The 16,735-nt window shown below is 47.5% G+C and overlaps 1 protein-coding gene across 1 annotated transcript; it reads right to left on the reverse strand.

Moving 5' to 3' along the window:
• Positions 1–13,073: 13,073 nt before the first annotated feature.
• On the reverse strand, positions 13,074–16,703 carry LOC123407170 (zinc finger CCCH domain-containing protein 40). Its single transcript, XM_045100247.1, has 4 exons — positions 16,471–16,703; positions 15,550–15,819; positions 14,944–15,167; positions 13,074–14,153 (listed from the first exon to the last, which is right to left on the reverse strand). The coding sequence occupies exons 1-4, from the start codon at positions 16,573–16,575 to the stop codon at positions 13,256–13,258; spliced, it is 1,497 nt and encodes a 498-aa protein (XP_044956182.1). The 5' UTR covers positions 16,576–16,703; the 3' UTR covers positions 13,074–13,255.
• Positions 16,704–16,735: the final 32 nt, after the last annotated feature.

Consider the following 16,735-nt stretch of genomic DNA (forward strand, 5'->3'; position numbering starts at 1 on the left):
CCCCCTTAGGCTCGGCCGACCCCCTTGGGAGTCCTTGGACCCCAAGGCAAGGCTCCCCCTCCTCCCCCTATATATACAAAGGTTTTAGGGCTGATTTGACAACTTTTGCCACGGCAGCCCGACCACATATCTCCACGGTTTTTCCTCTAGATCGCGTTTCTGCGGAGCTCGGGCGGAGCCCTGCTGAGATAAGATCACCACCAACCTCCGGAGCGCCGTCACGCTGCCGGAGAACTCTTCTACCTCTCCGTCTCTCTTGCTGGATCAAGAAGGCCGAGATCATCGTCGAGCTGTACGTGTGCTGAACGCGGAGGTGCCTTCCGTTCGGCACTAGATCGTGGGACTGATCGCGGGACGGTTCGCGGGGCGGATCGAGGGACGTGAGGACGTTCCACTACATCAACCGCGTTCACTAACGCTTCTTCTGTACGGTCTGCAAGGGTACGTAGATCACACATCCCCTCTCGTAGATGGACATCACCATGATAGGTCTTCGTGCGCGTAGGAAAATTTTTGTTTCCCATGCGACGTTACCCTACACTGGCATCATGAGCTAGGTTCATGCGTAGATGTCTTCTCGAGTAGAACACAAAAGTTTTTGTGGGTGGTGATGTGCGTTTTGCTGCCCTCCTTAGTCTTTTCTTGGTTCCGCGGTATTGTTGGATCGAAGCGGCTCGGACCGACATTACTCGTACGCTTACGAGAGACTGGTTTCATCGCTACGAGTAACTCCGTTGCTCAAAGATGACTGGTGGGTGTCAGTTTCTCCAACTTTAGTTGAATCGGATTTGACCGAGGAGGTCCTTGGATGAGGTTAAATAGCAACTCATATATCTCCGTTGTGGTGTTTGCGTAAGTAAGATGCGATCCTACTAGATACCCATGGTCACCACGTAAAACATGCAACAACAAAATTAGAGGACGCCTAACTTGTTTTTGCAGGGTGTGCTTCTGATGTGATATGGCCAACGATGTGATGTGATATATTGGATGTATGAGATGATCATGTTGTAATAGATAATATCGACTTGCACGTCGATGGTACGGCAACCGGCAGGAGCCATAGGGTTGTCTTTATACTAACGTTTGTGCTTGCAGATGCGTTTACTATTTTGCTAGGATGTAGCTTTAGTAGTAATAGCATGAGTAGCACGACAACCCCGATGGCGACACGTTGATGGAGATCATGGTGTGGCGCCGGTGACAAGAAGATCGTGTCGGTGCTTTGGTGATGGAGATCAAGGAGCACGTGATGATGGTCATATCATGTCACTTATGAATTGCATGTGATGTTAATCCTTTTATGCACCTTATTTTGCTTAGAACGACGGTAGCATTATGAGGTGATCTCTCACTAAAATTTCAAGACGAAATTGTGTTCTCCCCGACTATGCACCGTTGCTATAGTTCGTCGTTTCGAGACACCACGTGATGATCGGGTGTGATAGACTCAATGTTCACATACAACGGGTGCAAAACAGTTGCGCACGCGGAACACTCGGGTTAAGCTTGACGAGCCTAGCATGTGCAGACATGGCCTCGGGACACATGAGACCGAAAGGTCGATCATGAATCATATAGATGATATGATTAGCGTGGGGATGCTTACCACTGAAACTATGCTCAACTCACGTGATGATCGGACTTGAGCTAGTGTAAGTGGATTATGAACCACTCAAATGACTAGAGAGATGTACTTTTTGAGTGGGAGTTTAGCGAGTAATTTGATTAAGTTAAACTCTAATTATCTTGAACATAATCTAAGTCCACTTTGAATATATTTGTGTTGTAGATCATGGCTCACGCGACAGTCACCCTGAATTTTAATACGTTCCTAGAGAAAGCTAAGTTGAAAGATGATGGAAGCAACTTTGTAGACTGGGCTCGTAATCTTAAGCTAATATTACAAGTTGGGAAGAAGGATTATGTCCTTAATGCTGCGCTAGGAGATGAACCACCCGCTACGGCTGATCAGGATGTTAAGAACGCTTGGTTAGCACGTAAGGAGGACTACTCAGTAGTTCAATGTGCAGTCTTGTATGGCTTAGAACCGGGACTTCAACGTCGCTTTGATCGTCATGGAGCATTTGAGATGTTCTAGGAGTTGAAGTTTATCTTTCAGAAGAACGCCCGGATCGAGAGGTATGAGACCTCCGATAAATTCTATGCTTGCAAGATGGAGGAGAACTCGTCTGTCAGTGAACATGTGCTCAAAATGTCTGGGTACTCAAACCGTCTAGCTGAGCTGGCGATTGAACTCCCGCAAGAGGCTATCACTAACAGAATCCTTCAATCACTGCCGCCAAGCTATAAAGGCTTTGTGTTGAACTAAAACATGCAAGGGATGAACAAGTCACCCGGTGAGTTGTTTGCGATGCTGAAAGTCGCAGAGTCTGAACTCCGTAAAGAACATCAAGTGTTGATGGTGAATAAGACCACTAGTTTCAAGAGAAACGGCAAAGGCAAGAAGGGTAATTCAAAGAAGAGCGGCAATCCTGTTGCCAATCCGACGAAGAAACCCAAAGCTGGACCTAAGCCTGAAACAGAGTGTTACTATTGCAAGGGTATGGGTCACTGGAAGCGCAATTGCCCCAAGTATCTGGCTGATAAGAAGGCGGCCAAAGAAAAATCAGGTATATTTGATATACATGTTATTGATGTGTACTTAACCGGCTCTCGTAGTAGTGCCTGGGTATTCGATACCGGTTCTGTTGCTCATATTTGCAACTCGAAACAGGAACTGCGGAATAGACGAAGGCTGGCGAAAGATGAAGTGACGATGCGCGTAGGAAATGGTTCCAAGGTTGATGCAATCGCCGTCGGCACAGTTTCACTTCAGTTACCATCAGGATTAGTTATGAACTTGAATCATTGTTATTTAGTGCCTGCGTTGAGCATGAACATTATATCTGGATCTTGTTTATTGCGAGATGGTTACTCTTTTAAGTCAGAGAATAATGGTTGTTCTATTTCTATGAGTAACATCTTTTATGGTCATGCACCCAATGTGAGAGGATTGTTCATATTGAATCTTGATAGTGATACACACATACATAACATTGAGACCAAAAGAATTAGAGTTAACAATGATAGCGCCATATTTTTGTGGCACTGTCGCTTAGGTCATATTGGTGTAAAGCGCATGAAGAAACTCCATGCCGATGGACTTTTGGAGTCACTTGACTTTGACTCACTTGACACGTGCGAACCATGCCTCATGGGCAGATGACTAAAACTCCGTTCGCCGGAACAATGGAGCGTGCAAGTGACTTGTTGGAAATCATACATACCAATGTGTGTGGTCCGATGAGCATAGAGGCACGCGGCGGATATCATTATTTTCTCACCTTCACTGACGATTTGAGTAGATATGGTTATGTCTACTTAATGAAGCACAAGTCTGAAACATTTGAAAAGTTCAAGCAATTTCAGAGTGAAGTTGAAAATCATCGTAACAAGAAGATCAAGTTCCTACGGTCTGATCGTGGGGGTGAATATCTGAGTTTCGAGTTTGGTGCTCACTTAAGACAATGTGGAATTGTTTCACAGTTGACACTGCCTGGAACACCACAGCGTAATGGTGTGTCCGAACGTCGTAATCGTACTTTATTAGAGATGGTGCGATCTATGATGTCTCTTACCGATTTTCCGTTATCGTTTTGGGGTTATGCATTAGAAACAGCTGCATTCACTTTAAATAGGGCGCCATCAAAATCCGTTGAGAGGACACCATACGAACTGTGGTATGGCAAAAGGCCAAAGTTGTCGTTTCTTAAAGTTTGGGGATGTGATGCTTATGTCAAAAAGCTTCAGCCTGAAAAGCTGGAACCCAAAGCGGAAAAGTGCATCTTCATAGGTTACCCAAAAGAGACAGTTGGGTACACCTTCTATCTCAAATCCGAGGGCAAAGTGTTTGTTGCTAAAAACGGAGCTTTTCTCGAGAAGGAGTTTCTCTCGAGAGAATTGAGTGGGAGGAAGATAGAACTTGATGAGGTTGTCGAACCTCTCATCCCTCTAGATGGTGGCGTAGGGCAAGGGGAAACCTCTGTCATTGCAACGCCGGTTGAGGAGGAAGTTAATGATGATGATCATGAAACTCCGGTTCAAGTTTCTGTCGAACCACGCAGGTCGACGAGACCACGTGCTGCTCCAGAGTGGTACGGTAATCCCGTCATGTCAATCATGTTGTTAGACAACAATGAACCTGCAAATTATGAAGAAGCAATGGTGGGCCCAGATTCCAACAAATGGCTAGAAGCCATGAAGTCCGAGATAGGATCCATGCATGAGAACAAAGTGTGGACTTTGGAAGTACTACCTGAGGGCCGCAAGGCTATTCAGAACAAATGGATCTTTAAGAGGAAGACGGACGCTGACGGCAATGTGACCGTTTATAAAGCTCGACTTGTGGCAAAGGGTTTTTCACAAGTTCAAGGAGTTGACTACGCTGAGACATTCTCACCCGTAGCGATGCTTAAGTTCGTCAGAATCATGTTAGCAATAGCTGCATTTTTCGATTATGAAATCTGGCACATGGATGTCAAAACGGCGTTCCTTATAGGTTTCCTTAAGGAAGAGTTGTATATGATGCAACCTGAAGGTTTTGTCGATCCTAAGAATGCTAAAAAGGTGTGCAAGCTCCAGCGATCCATTTATGGACTGGTGCAAGCATCTCGGAGTTGGAACAAACGCTTTGATGAGGTGATCAAAGCATTTGGGTTTATACAAGTGGTTGGAGAATCTTGTATTTACCTAGGAGAAGCTGCTTACATTCTAGGCATTAAGATCTACAAGGATAGATCGAAACGCCTCATAGGACTTTCACAAAGCACATACCTTGATAAAGTTTTGAAGAGGTTCAAAATGGAACAGTCCAAGAAAGGGTTCTTGCCAGTTTTACAAGGTACGAGATTGAGTAAGACTCAGTGCCCAACAACTGATGAGGATAGAGAGCATATGAGAACCGTCCCCTATGCTTCAGCCATAGGTTCTATCATGTATGTAATGTTGTGCACTAGACCGGACGTTAGCTTGGCCATAAGTATGGCAGGCAGGTTCCAGAGTAATCCAGGAGTGGATCACTGGACGGCGGTCAAGAATATCCTGAAGTACCTGAAAAGGACTAAGGAGATGTTTCTCGTGTATGGAGGTGACGAAGAGCTCGCCGTAAAGGGTTACGTCGATGCAAGCTTTGACACAGATCCGGACGACTCTAAGTCGCAGACCGGATACGTATTTATTCTTAATGGGGTGTGCGGTAAGCTGGTGCAGTTCCAAGCAGAGCGTCGTAGCAGATTCTACATGTGAAGCGGAGTACATGGCTGCCTCGGAGGCGGCTAAGGAGGGTGTCTGGATGAAGCAGTTCATGACGGATCTTGGAGTGGTGCCAAGTGCACTGAATCCAATAACCTTGTTCTGTGACAACACGGGTGTCATTGCCTTAGCAAAGGAACCACGGTTTCACAAGAAGTACAGACACATCAAACGACGCTTCAACCTCATCCGCGACTACGTCGAAGGGGAGGACGTAAATATATGCAAAGTGCACACGGATCTGAATGTAGCAGACCCGCTCACTAAGCCTCTTCCACGGGCAAAGCATGATCAACACCAGAACTGTATGGGTGTTAGATTTATTACAATGTAATTCGCATGATGGTGTGAGGGCTAGATTATTGACTCTAATGCAAGTGGGAGACTGCTGGAATTATGCCCTAGAGGCAATAATAATATAGTTATTATTATAATTCCTGTATCAAGATAATCGTATATTATCCATGCTATCATTGTATTGAATGAAGACTTATATACGTGGATACATAGACAAAACACTGTCCCTAGCAAGCCTCTAGTTGGCTAGCCAGTTGATCAAAGATAGTCAGTGTCTTCTGATTATAAACAAGGTGTTGTTGCTTGATAACTGGATCACGTCATTAGGAGAATCACGTGATGGACTAGACCCAAACTAATGGACGTAGCATGTTGATCGTGTCATTTTGTTGCTACTGTTTTCTGCGTGTCAAGTATTTGTTCCTATGACCATGAGATCATATAACTCACTGACACTGGAGGAATACTTTGTGTGTATCAAACGTCGCAACGTAACCGGGTGACTATAAAGATGCTCTACAGGTATCTCCGAAGGTGTTCGTTGAGTTAGTATGGATCGAGACTAGGATTTGTCACTCTGTGTGACGGAGAGGTATCTCGGGGCCCACTCGGTAATACAACATCACACACAAGCCTTGCAAGCAATGTGACTTAGTGTAAGTTGCGGGATCTTGTATTACGGAACGAGTAAAGAGACTTGCCGGTAAACGAGATTGAAATAGGTATGCGGATACTGACGATCGAATCTCGGGCAAGTAACATACCGAAGGACAAAGGGAATGACATACGGGATTATATGAATCCTTGGCACTGAGGTTCAAACGATAAGATCTTCGTAGAATATGTAGGATCCAATATGGGCATCCAGGTCCCGCTATTGGATATTGACCGAGGAGTCTCTCGGGTCATGTCTACATAGTTCTCGAACCCGCAGGGTCTGCACACTTAAGGTTCGACGTTGTTTTATGCGTATTTGAGTTATATGGTTGGTTACCGAATGTTGTTCGGAGTCCCGGATGAGATCACGGACGTCACGAGGGTTTCCGGAATGGTCCAGAAACGAAGATTGATATATAGGATGACCTCATTTGATTACCGGAAGGTTTTCGGAGTTACCGGGAATGACGAATGGGTTCCGGGAGTTCACCGGGGAGGGGGGGCAACCCACCCCGGGGAAGCCCATAGGCCTTGGGGGTGGCGCACCAGCCCTTAGTGGGCTGGTGGGACAGCCCAAAAAGGCCCTATGCGCCATAGGAAGAAAATCAAAGAGAAAAGAAAAAAAGAGGAGGTGGGAAAAGGGGGAAGGACTCCTCCTTCCAAACCTAGTTGGACTCGGTTTGGAAGGGGAGGGTTCCCCCCTTAGGCTCGGCCGACCCCCTTGGGAGTCCTTGGACCCGAAGGCAAGGCTCCCCCTCCTCCCCCTATATATACGGAGGTTTTAGGGCTGATTTGACAACTTTTGCCACGGCAGCCCGACCACATATCTCCACGGTTTTTCCTCTAGATCGCGTTTCTGCGGAGCTCGGGCGGAGCCTGCTGAGATAAGATCACCACCAACCTCCGGAGCGCCGTCACGCTGCCGGAGAACTCTTCTACCTCTCCGTCTCTCTTGCTGGATCAAGAAGTCCGAGATCATCGTCGAGTTGTACGTGTGCTGAACGCGGAGGTGCCGTCCGTTCGGCACTAGATCGTGGGACTGATCGCGGGACGGTTCGCGGGGCAGATCCAGGGACGTGAGGACGTTCCACTACATCAACCGCGTTCACTAACGCTTCTGCTGTACGGTCTCCAAGGGTACGTAGATCACACATCCCCTCTCGTAGATGGACATCACCATGATAGGTCTTCGTGCGCGTAGGAAAATTTTTGTTTCCCATGCGACGTTCCCCTACAGTCTCATGGGCTATGGGAAGAGATAAACCAGCCCCTAGTGGGCTGGAATAAGTTCCCACTAAGGCCCATATGGTTTGAGAAGGAAAAAACACAAGGTGAAAAGAGTTTCCAAGTGGGAAGGTGGAATCCTACTCCAAGTAGGATTGGAGTAGGACTGCTCCACCTCCAATTTCGGCCAAACCTTGAGGGTTTGAGGCTGCCTCCTCCCCTCCCTCCCTCCTATATATACTAGAGGTATTGAGGATTTTTGAGACACAACTTTGCCACGTGCTGCTCGACCCTATACCATGCAGTTTTTCCTCCAGATCGTATTTCTGCGGAGCTTAGTCGAAGCCCTGTCGGAGTAGATCATCACCACCACCGGCGCGCCATCACGCTGCCGAAGAACTCTTCTATCTCTCCGCCCCCTCTTGCTGGATCAAGAAGGTGGAGATCGTCATCGAGCTGTACGTGTGCTGAACGTGGAGGTGTAGTCCGTTCGGCACTAGACCGGAGCGGACCATGGGACGAATCGTGGGACGGTTCACGGGGCGGATCGAGGGACGTGAGGACGTTCCACTACATCAACCGCGTTTCATTAAACGCTTCCTGCTGTGCGATCTACAAGGGTACGTAGATCCAAATCTCCTCTCGTAGATGGACATCACCATGATAGGTCTTCGTGCGCGTAGGAATATTTTTGTTTCCCATGCGACGTTCCCCAACATGCCGCCCAGCGGCCTCTCCGTGCATCTCGTGACCGTTGCAAAACGGTGCCCGTTGATACTTGCTCAAGGCAGTTGGGCTCGCGAATGCAAGAGTTTGTAGCAAGCAGTAAGAGCAACTTTAATTGGGCGACTCATTTCGTTCGCGGCCGTCCGTTTGGATCCGCATGGATAAAGGTGATGACCCAACATCCAGACCCTTTGCTAAAACACGTTCGTTTTGCGTCCGTGCCGATCCATTTTGGCCCCAAAACGTCTATTTGGGTCCGTACGGATAAAAGTGATGACCCAACATCCAGACCCTTTGCTAAAACACGTCCGTTTTGCGTCCGCGCCAACCCATTTTCGGCTTAAATTTGGGACTAAAATGGGTTGGCACAGACGCAAGCGGACGCGCGCGCGCCCTCTCGGTGTCCGCATGTGGTCGTCTTGACCCAGTTGTCACACAGGCACCCAGGCACCTCTGTCTGCTTATTTAATTCGCTGGTCCATCCGCACCCACCTTTCTCCCATTATTATATTGCCACAATGTTGCTGCCCACTTGCTTCCCGTTGGATGCATGTGCTGACCCATTTAAAAAAACGGACACGGATAGTCCGGCGGACGATCCAAACAGACGAAAAGCGGTTAAAATTGTCGTCTGTTTGGGTCGGCCCGTTGGAGTTGCTCTAAGTGTTCCCTTGATGAAAACCAAGGTATAATCCATATAGGCACAAATTTCCTACACTAGTGATGAGCCCTGCAACATAAATAACCCTTCATTTGTACCCCCAATAATTCTCGGAAGGGTGTCAACATTACTAACCTTGCTAGTTGCACAAGAGATTAAAAGATAATGCGTTCGACAATATTTTTGTATTTTTGGAACCAATAATAATTGAAAATAAAAAATACAAGGAAAAAGTTGCTAAAACTGTTTTCTTATAATAAAACGTGAACTAGAGTTAATGATTTCACCAATAATAACTCCCCCCTAGATAAATCCCTAAAAAAAACTCTCTAGTAGATAAAAGTATGGCGAATATAACATAAAGATGTGAAATATGAAATATCTTCTGCTCATGTTAAATTGTGTAAGATGTGTTGATATTATATAAGCAATACATCCATAAATTCATAGACCTAGGCTCTCCCTACATATATGGCTAATACTCCACTATTTGGCCGAAAGCAATGCGTGGCTACAGGACCGCCGGTATCGCTGACCTTGACGGAGCGACCCGGTCCTATAGCGGTGTGTGCTACCAACTTCCTAACACGGGCATGTATGTGCAATAGTGGCGGGCAGCCGACGTGCCCTACCATCGATAAGACTCCACAGCCGGCCAGAGAGGCTGGCGGACGGAGCCTGCCCCCATTTCACATGTACATTATAAGCTGGGAGTTGACCTATAACAATCCCCCCCTCCCCCGCAGCCCTCCTAGTAGAGGGTCGACCACTCTCATACACACACCCATACGAGGCAGGAAGGCAGAGCCAGAGCTCCTTCTTCCTCCTCTTGGAGCAACATGTATTCGTGATCATCTTTAGTCACTCTGGCAGGATTAGAGGTGTTACCTCCCACAGAGGGCTTCGAACCTGGATACATCGTGTGTCTCGCACTGCTTGTCCCCAATCTTGTGTCGGGAACCTATCGGCGTCCACTGGCTCCAACCACACTCGATAAGCCATTCCATAACATCTGCCGTGATAACACCACGATAATTGTTGTACCAGCAGCATGGAAACAAGACCGGCACATCACAATCTCAACTATTAGCTAAAGAAATTCCTGTCAAAAATGAAAACACTTTCGAAGAAAATGGATTCTTCCGAAGTTACACAGACCTACTGACGGCACTTCTTCTCTTTTGTGTTCAAGTGCATTTCTAGCACTGAAGTTCTATGCTAACTAACCCTGTCGACAATCCAGAATTCATTCTCAAGAAAAAAGAGAAAAAAAGAAACAATCCAGAATTTAACTGTCTTTTTTTTGGGGAGGAACCAGAAATTCAACTGTTGAAGACATGGGCTTTCCTTTTTATGAGAGTTGTAGACATATTGACTGAAGGTAAATTTTGGGCACCATGAGCTCAGAAATACCGATGCCTAGAGCTCCTGTAGTAGGTCGTGTCCTAAGAGCATCTCTAGTAGAACCCTCAAACCCCCAAACCCTTAAAAATAACCGCTTTTTTACAGTTTTCGTCCGAAAAACGGCGTAGACTAGAACCCTTAAACCCTTAAACCCGTAAATATTTTTAGAGGTCCAACCCTTAAACTAGTTTTGAGCCTGTAGAAGTGAGAGTTGGGAGGAGAAACTCCTCCCAACCCACACTCCACTTCAGCTCCAGCGCGGGATCGATCCCGTCTCCCAACCGTCGCCTTCCTCGCGCCCGCCTCGCCCCCGCCGCCGCCATGGAGCCACCCGCCGCCGGCCGCCGCGCCCGCCCCGGCCCCGGCCGCGGCTGCAGCGCCTGCCCCGGCCCCGGCCGTCCCCGCCCCGGCCGCGCCTGCCCCGGCCGCCGCAGCGCCAGCCCCGGCCGCCCCCGCCACCGTCGGGGCCAAGCGGCGGCGGGCAGGCCTGCCACCGCCTTCGTCCGCGCCAGCCCCGGCCGCCGCTCCCGCCCCTGCCACCGCCCCGGCTTCCGCCCTCGACGACGCAGAGGTGGACCTCGGGGCTCCGCCTCTAGAACCCTTTAGGGTTGATGACTTGGAGGAAGATGAGGAGGATGAAGGGGATGACGAGGAGGAGGTGGCCGAGATAGGGGAGGAGGCATTCACCGCCGCTTCCCATCCACGCATGCGGTCGACAAACTACACCGAGGCGGAAGATATCCTCTTGGTTCGTGCTTGGGCAGCTGTGGGGATGGATGCAACCACCGGCACCGACCAAACCGGTAAACTGTATTGGCAAAGGATCGAGGACAACTATTGTAGGATCAAGCCGAAGAATAGTGGGTTCATCTCTCGCACTTACCGGTCGCTTCAAGGCTGGTGGGAGTTGATGAAGCCCGCTTGTGCTCGTTGGAGTGCGGCCATGGACCAAGTGAGGGATGCACCACCTAGTGGAACCGTGGAGAGTGACTATGTGAGTACATATCTCTTCACTATTTTGATTATGTGATTATGTGTGGCTATTGTTGTGTTCTTATGTGATTATGTGTGGTTGATAGGAGACAATTGCCGGCATGAGGTACAAGGAGATGGCCGCTTCCAAGGGCAAGCCATTCCCATTTAAACATGCTTGGGCAATTCTTCAAACCTTTGACAAGTGGAAGTTGAGGGATCAAGAGACCGCACCCAAGAAGTCGGCAATGCTTAGGATGGATGATAGTGAAGATGAGGAGGGGGAGAGGAACTTGGGCAAGCCCGAGGGAACCAAGAAGGGCAAGGTAAGGGTGAAGATGGAAGGAGAGGCGTCAAGCCTAAGGGAGAAGATGGAGCAAATGATGAAGGCAAGAGAGGAATTGACAACGAAGACATTGGAGACGAAGCTTCTTATCACCGAGAAGAAGAAAGAGGTCAAGCTTGCATAAGTGGAAGCAAAGCGTGAAGAAGCAAAGCGCAAGGCCGACTTGGAGGAGAGGATGATCAAGGTGAAAGAGGCAAAGGTATGGAAAGAACTATTGTGTGATGGTGCCGAGTAGAGGGGGAAGATGATGATTGTGTGATGTAAAAACTATTAAACCATGCATCAATGATCTTTATTTCCGTGTTTGTTTGGAGGTTTATTATGTTTTCCTAGTGAAAATTATGCAATGCCAAATGACAGTTTTAAGGGTTGGGGTTGGGGCAAAGAGTAGAACCCTCAAACCCAACCCTTATAACGGAATATTCCGTTATAAGGGTTGGGTTTGAGGGTTCTACTCCGTTATAAGGGTTGGGTTTGAGGGTTCTACTCTTTGCCCCTGTTTTTCAACCCTTAAAAGTGTTAAAATTGGACAATTCTCAACCCTTAAAACTGGTTTTACATTTAAGGATTTGAGGGTTCTACTAGAGATGCTCTAAGTTGCTTCGTTCAGAGAATGCCCACTTGTTTCGTCATTGCACCGAGAAGTGTTATTTTGTTTCATCCGTCATCCGTGCTGTTTACTCGTGTTTGAGCCTTGTTCCTTTTCTGGCTGAAGTTTTAGTTCAGGCGTTGTACTCTGTTTTCTCTGGTCAAAATAGGCTTGTGCTATCTCTTCACTGTCTTCTGGGCGGCGTCACAGTGCCTAGCATTGTGGATAACGGCTCATTTTCAAGCTTGGTTGGAGCATATCAACATCTTGGGTGAAACACAAAACTGCCTAGCTATAAAGAAAAAGGGAAGGGAACCAAATTCATATAGGGCGTGAACTTTCGTACATTTTCCTGTTCTTTAACCATGAACCAAGCTGATCACCTTGAACTTGTTCCTGTAAGGCATGAGTAAGCTGAGAATTCATGGTAGTAGTTGGCACAGGGAACAGCTTGGTTCTCCTTTCTCTGAAGTTCGTTCAGGCAGCAAGATGCAATTAGTAGAGTACCTCCTGACTTGGATTCTGAAAAGTCAGGGGGCTCGAATCCCTAAACCGTGAAGTACTCTTCTCGTTTTTGTTTGTCGTACCGTCACTAACTAAAAGTTTATTAGGAATTTGGCCTCTAATGTAAACAAAAGTTTACTGCTGTGGTTTATCAGGTTCAAACCACCGCGTGCACGAACGCACGAGTCTATGAGCCAGTGCATCATTTGTGACGACCATAAACTATAAGCAGATATCAAAAACCAAATAACCAGCAAAAGCTAACTTTACGCCTTGGTTTTTAACCGATTCTGAAATGACATGGTACTGAAAGCTCTCCTGTGCTCTGCAATTATAAAGATGACACCAAGGCAATACTCGCGAGTAAAAAGCAATCCAAGTTGACAAAAACAAAATCTAGTGGCTCAATAAAAATCCACTATAGCTGTTAGTTATAATAGATCCACATAAGCAACAACATTCCGAAAGGTTTAACTGCTAATCACAAATTGGGAATACAAAAGCTGGTAACCCAGCCAGGGGTTTACAATCGTCTGCAGTTGTTCCGACATCCTCCGCTTCTTCAGTTCTGGGCCGCCGCTGCTGCCGCCGCTGGCGGTGGCTGCTGCTGAGCAGGAGGTGCTTGAGCCTGCTGCTGCCCTGCCGGCTGCTGGGATGAACTCCCTTGTGGCTGCTGTGCTGGGGGCGCCAGCATTGGCCGGTATGGCGGATACTGGGGTGGGTACGGCATGCGAGGCGGGGCCATATAACCGCCACCATATGGTGGGGGTGGGTAGTATGGAGGGTACTGAGCACCACCATGGTAGTAAGGCGGCAGCGGCGGCCGCATAGGATAGCCCTGACCTGAGCTGCTTGACGCCTGAGCTTGCCCGGCGTGCTGTGGCCCTGGCTTGCTGCCATCGCCCTCCTGCGACCTGACTACAGCGCCCATTCTCTGGGGGTCCATCGAAGGGTACATCCGCTGATCCACCGCTGGCGGTGGTGGAATGTTGAAGTAGCCTGATCCTGGTGGTGCCACTTGTTGCTGTCCCTCCATCCCAGGTGGCTGAGGCTGGTCGCTGCTCTGCTGCTGAGATATAACAGCCCTAGGGAGTAATCCTCCATGGGAAACATGGCCTTGCCTCCCAGCCTCGTCATCATCTGGCCTTGGGGCTTGGGGCTTGCCCCACATGAGCTTCAGGCGCACACCCTTGATGACTAGCTTGTTAGCAAGCTCCTCTGCAGCTCTCTCAGCACCTTCTCTTGTTGTGTACGTCACAAATGCACAAGCACGCTGGATTACCATCCTGATGGATTCGATCTCACCATGTGCATAAAACTGATCCCTCAAATCCTGCTCACTGACTCGGTTATCAAGTCCACCAATGTAGAGGGTCCTTATAGTCTCATCATCTGGTGGTTGTAGAGATGGCATCTCACCTGCCTTACCCAAAAGCTTGAGAGCAACTGGGTCATTAACTCTGTAAAGAGTAAGAAGGGAACATCAGAAACCAAACCAAAGATTTAAGTGCCGTGTGCACAACAAGATAATCACTTAAGAGCCTACAAGAAGGAGCCGTATGATATGTTACTGCTTGGTATAACTAAAGCTCAATTAGGCTGAGATGCCATGTTAAATAGCTACAAGCTCAGGTTTTATCTAAGTTTAGACGGCTTTACAGCCCAAATAAAGGGATGTACATAATTTTCTTCAGTTCATGCCCAAATTCACATTAGCCACATACAAGTTTAAAGGTTTATTAATCCTGCAGTTGCTCTTTTTATCCTCAGAGAACACGGAAGAGATTTAAGTTTAGTGGTACAATCACGTCATACTCTAAACATAACTTGAAATTACAGGCCAAAACAACAGAGGAAGGGAGATTATAATCTGCTTATTTGGATAAGTCGGCTAAGATCCAACTCTAAGGCTACTAAAGGAGAATCATTGCATGCTACTGATAGTTCTTGCCAGACACTCTAAACGAACTATGCAATATTATGGACACATGAACTGGCAATAAACCAATCCTTTTAATACTCAATGTAAACGCAAATAAGCATTGGGATATATTCAAGGGCACTCAATTTCAGAAAACAAAGTACACCACCATGTCAATGTCTAAAAGCCAATCTGAGGTTGCTACGTGCGCTGAAGTTTTAACTGATATATGATGATTATGAATAAACTACCTGCCAATGTGATACGGAAAAATTGTAGAGAACTAAAAGCATATACCTCAATTTTATAGGCACAATAAAATCACATACCCATAGTAGCGATCTTTGATGTTCTGCTGGGATAACTCCCCTGTCTCAGGCATCTCGTGGCGATAGGGGCACTCAGCGCCTCTGGTACATTCACCCCGCACATAGAAACTGCAAACATGAGCTCGGTTCCTCTTGTAATATGGTGAAGTTCTCTGAAGCTTCAGAATGGTATCATTTGGACGGGCCTTTCCATATGAAGAGTCATAGTCTATGCCAGCTGCAGCCTGCATACATATAAAGCATGAACTTCCATTCAAAGGAACTAACCATAGATTCAAGAGGCAGGCACAAGAAGTTGAGCATGGGTGAAATATAAGCAGATAAACGGTACAAGGCATTATGGAAAATAAGAGTATAAAGTTAAAAGATATTGTGGTTATTATTTATCAATATACTTTAAGCGCATCCATCTCACTAAGTTTTAGTAAATACTAAACCATTGCAAGTCACAATGAAATTTGTTTTCTTACTTTCATCCTATCATAAAACCAGTGAATATAGACATGCTCACTGCAGTAGATGTGGAAGTTAAGTAGTGTTTAGCTATAAGCAATATCACATCTAGTAAATGATGGCAGCGAGATTGTGATGAAAAGTAAAACATACCTTACGGTCATGCTCTTCTGCAAAGTACTCGCGGTTGACATCACTCCTTGGAATTGCATCGTTCGAATTGATGGCGAGCGCAGTATCGCGAACCTGAACTGGCAGACCATATTCAAGGTCCAGAAGGCAGACCTGGCAGACGTTTTTCAACTTGCAGCACGTCTGGCAGATCTCTGTCTTCTTGTACCTTGCATCCCGACCAGGTCTCCAACGGAAGACAGTAAAAGGGCGAGCACAGATCTTGCATTCCTTGTCATATTCTGCTCTCAGCTGCCAACACAAACAAGAAAACCAGTAAATAATCCATCTTGCAAAGAACTGAAGCAATACAGAATAAGGAGCTGCTCGTAGTAGAAACAACAAAAAGCTTTAACTGCAGATGTTTTTCACATCCATTGCATGTTCAATTGTACCCTTACGCAATCTGATTGATAACTTGTTCCCGTTTTGCTATATACAGTTAACTTGCTTGCATCTAATTTACCAATGGATATAACAGTGGCGGGACATGTAAGCAAACCACGCATGGTACCAAGCAGAGTAATTCACCCGGAGCTACGGATCGATAATTGTTAGAAATTTCTAAATCGTGGCAACTGCGACAACAGAATCAAGCGGTTCAATTCAGCGAAGAGCTACCGGTATCGATTTTACTTCGTCTAAGGTAAAAAAAATCCGAAAACGCGGAGGAGTACGAACACACAAAATCGAAGAGCACGCCAGCGGAACAGGCGCCCAGCTTCGAGTCCGATCTACTCCCCAACGGACAGACAGCAGCCTCGCCAAGCAGATCGCGGCGGCACGCACAAAACCGCTCAAACGCCGACGCCGCACCAGCAACCGAGCACGCGAATCGACGAGGTAGGGTTAGGGTTTGGGGGGGGGGGGGGGGGGGGGAGGGAAGTGGGCCGCGACACGTACCATGCGGACGTAGGGGTTGTCGCCGAGGCATGACTCGCAGATGATGGGGAAGTCGGACCTCTCCCAGCCGTCCGCCTGCGCGTCCCGCAGCAGCCGGTGCGCCATCGCCGCCGCCGAGAGGAGGCAGCGAGAGCGAGAGCGAGAAGAGGCCGCACGGGACGAGACCTCGATTTCGATTAGACGACCACGACGCGCTACCGGGCTCTCTCTCTCTCTCTCTCTCTCTCTCTCGTTTTCCCTTGGGTGGGTTGGTTGCCTAGGCTAT

The sequence above is a fragment of the Hordeum vulgare genome, chromosome 7H, assembly GCF_904849725.1.
Source record: "Hordeum vulgare subsp. vulgare chromosome 7H, MorexV3_pseudomolecules_assembly, whole genome shotgun sequence".
Taxonomy (NCBI): Eukaryota; Viridiplantae; Streptophyta; class Magnoliopsida; order Poales; family Poaceae; genus Hordeum; species Hordeum vulgare.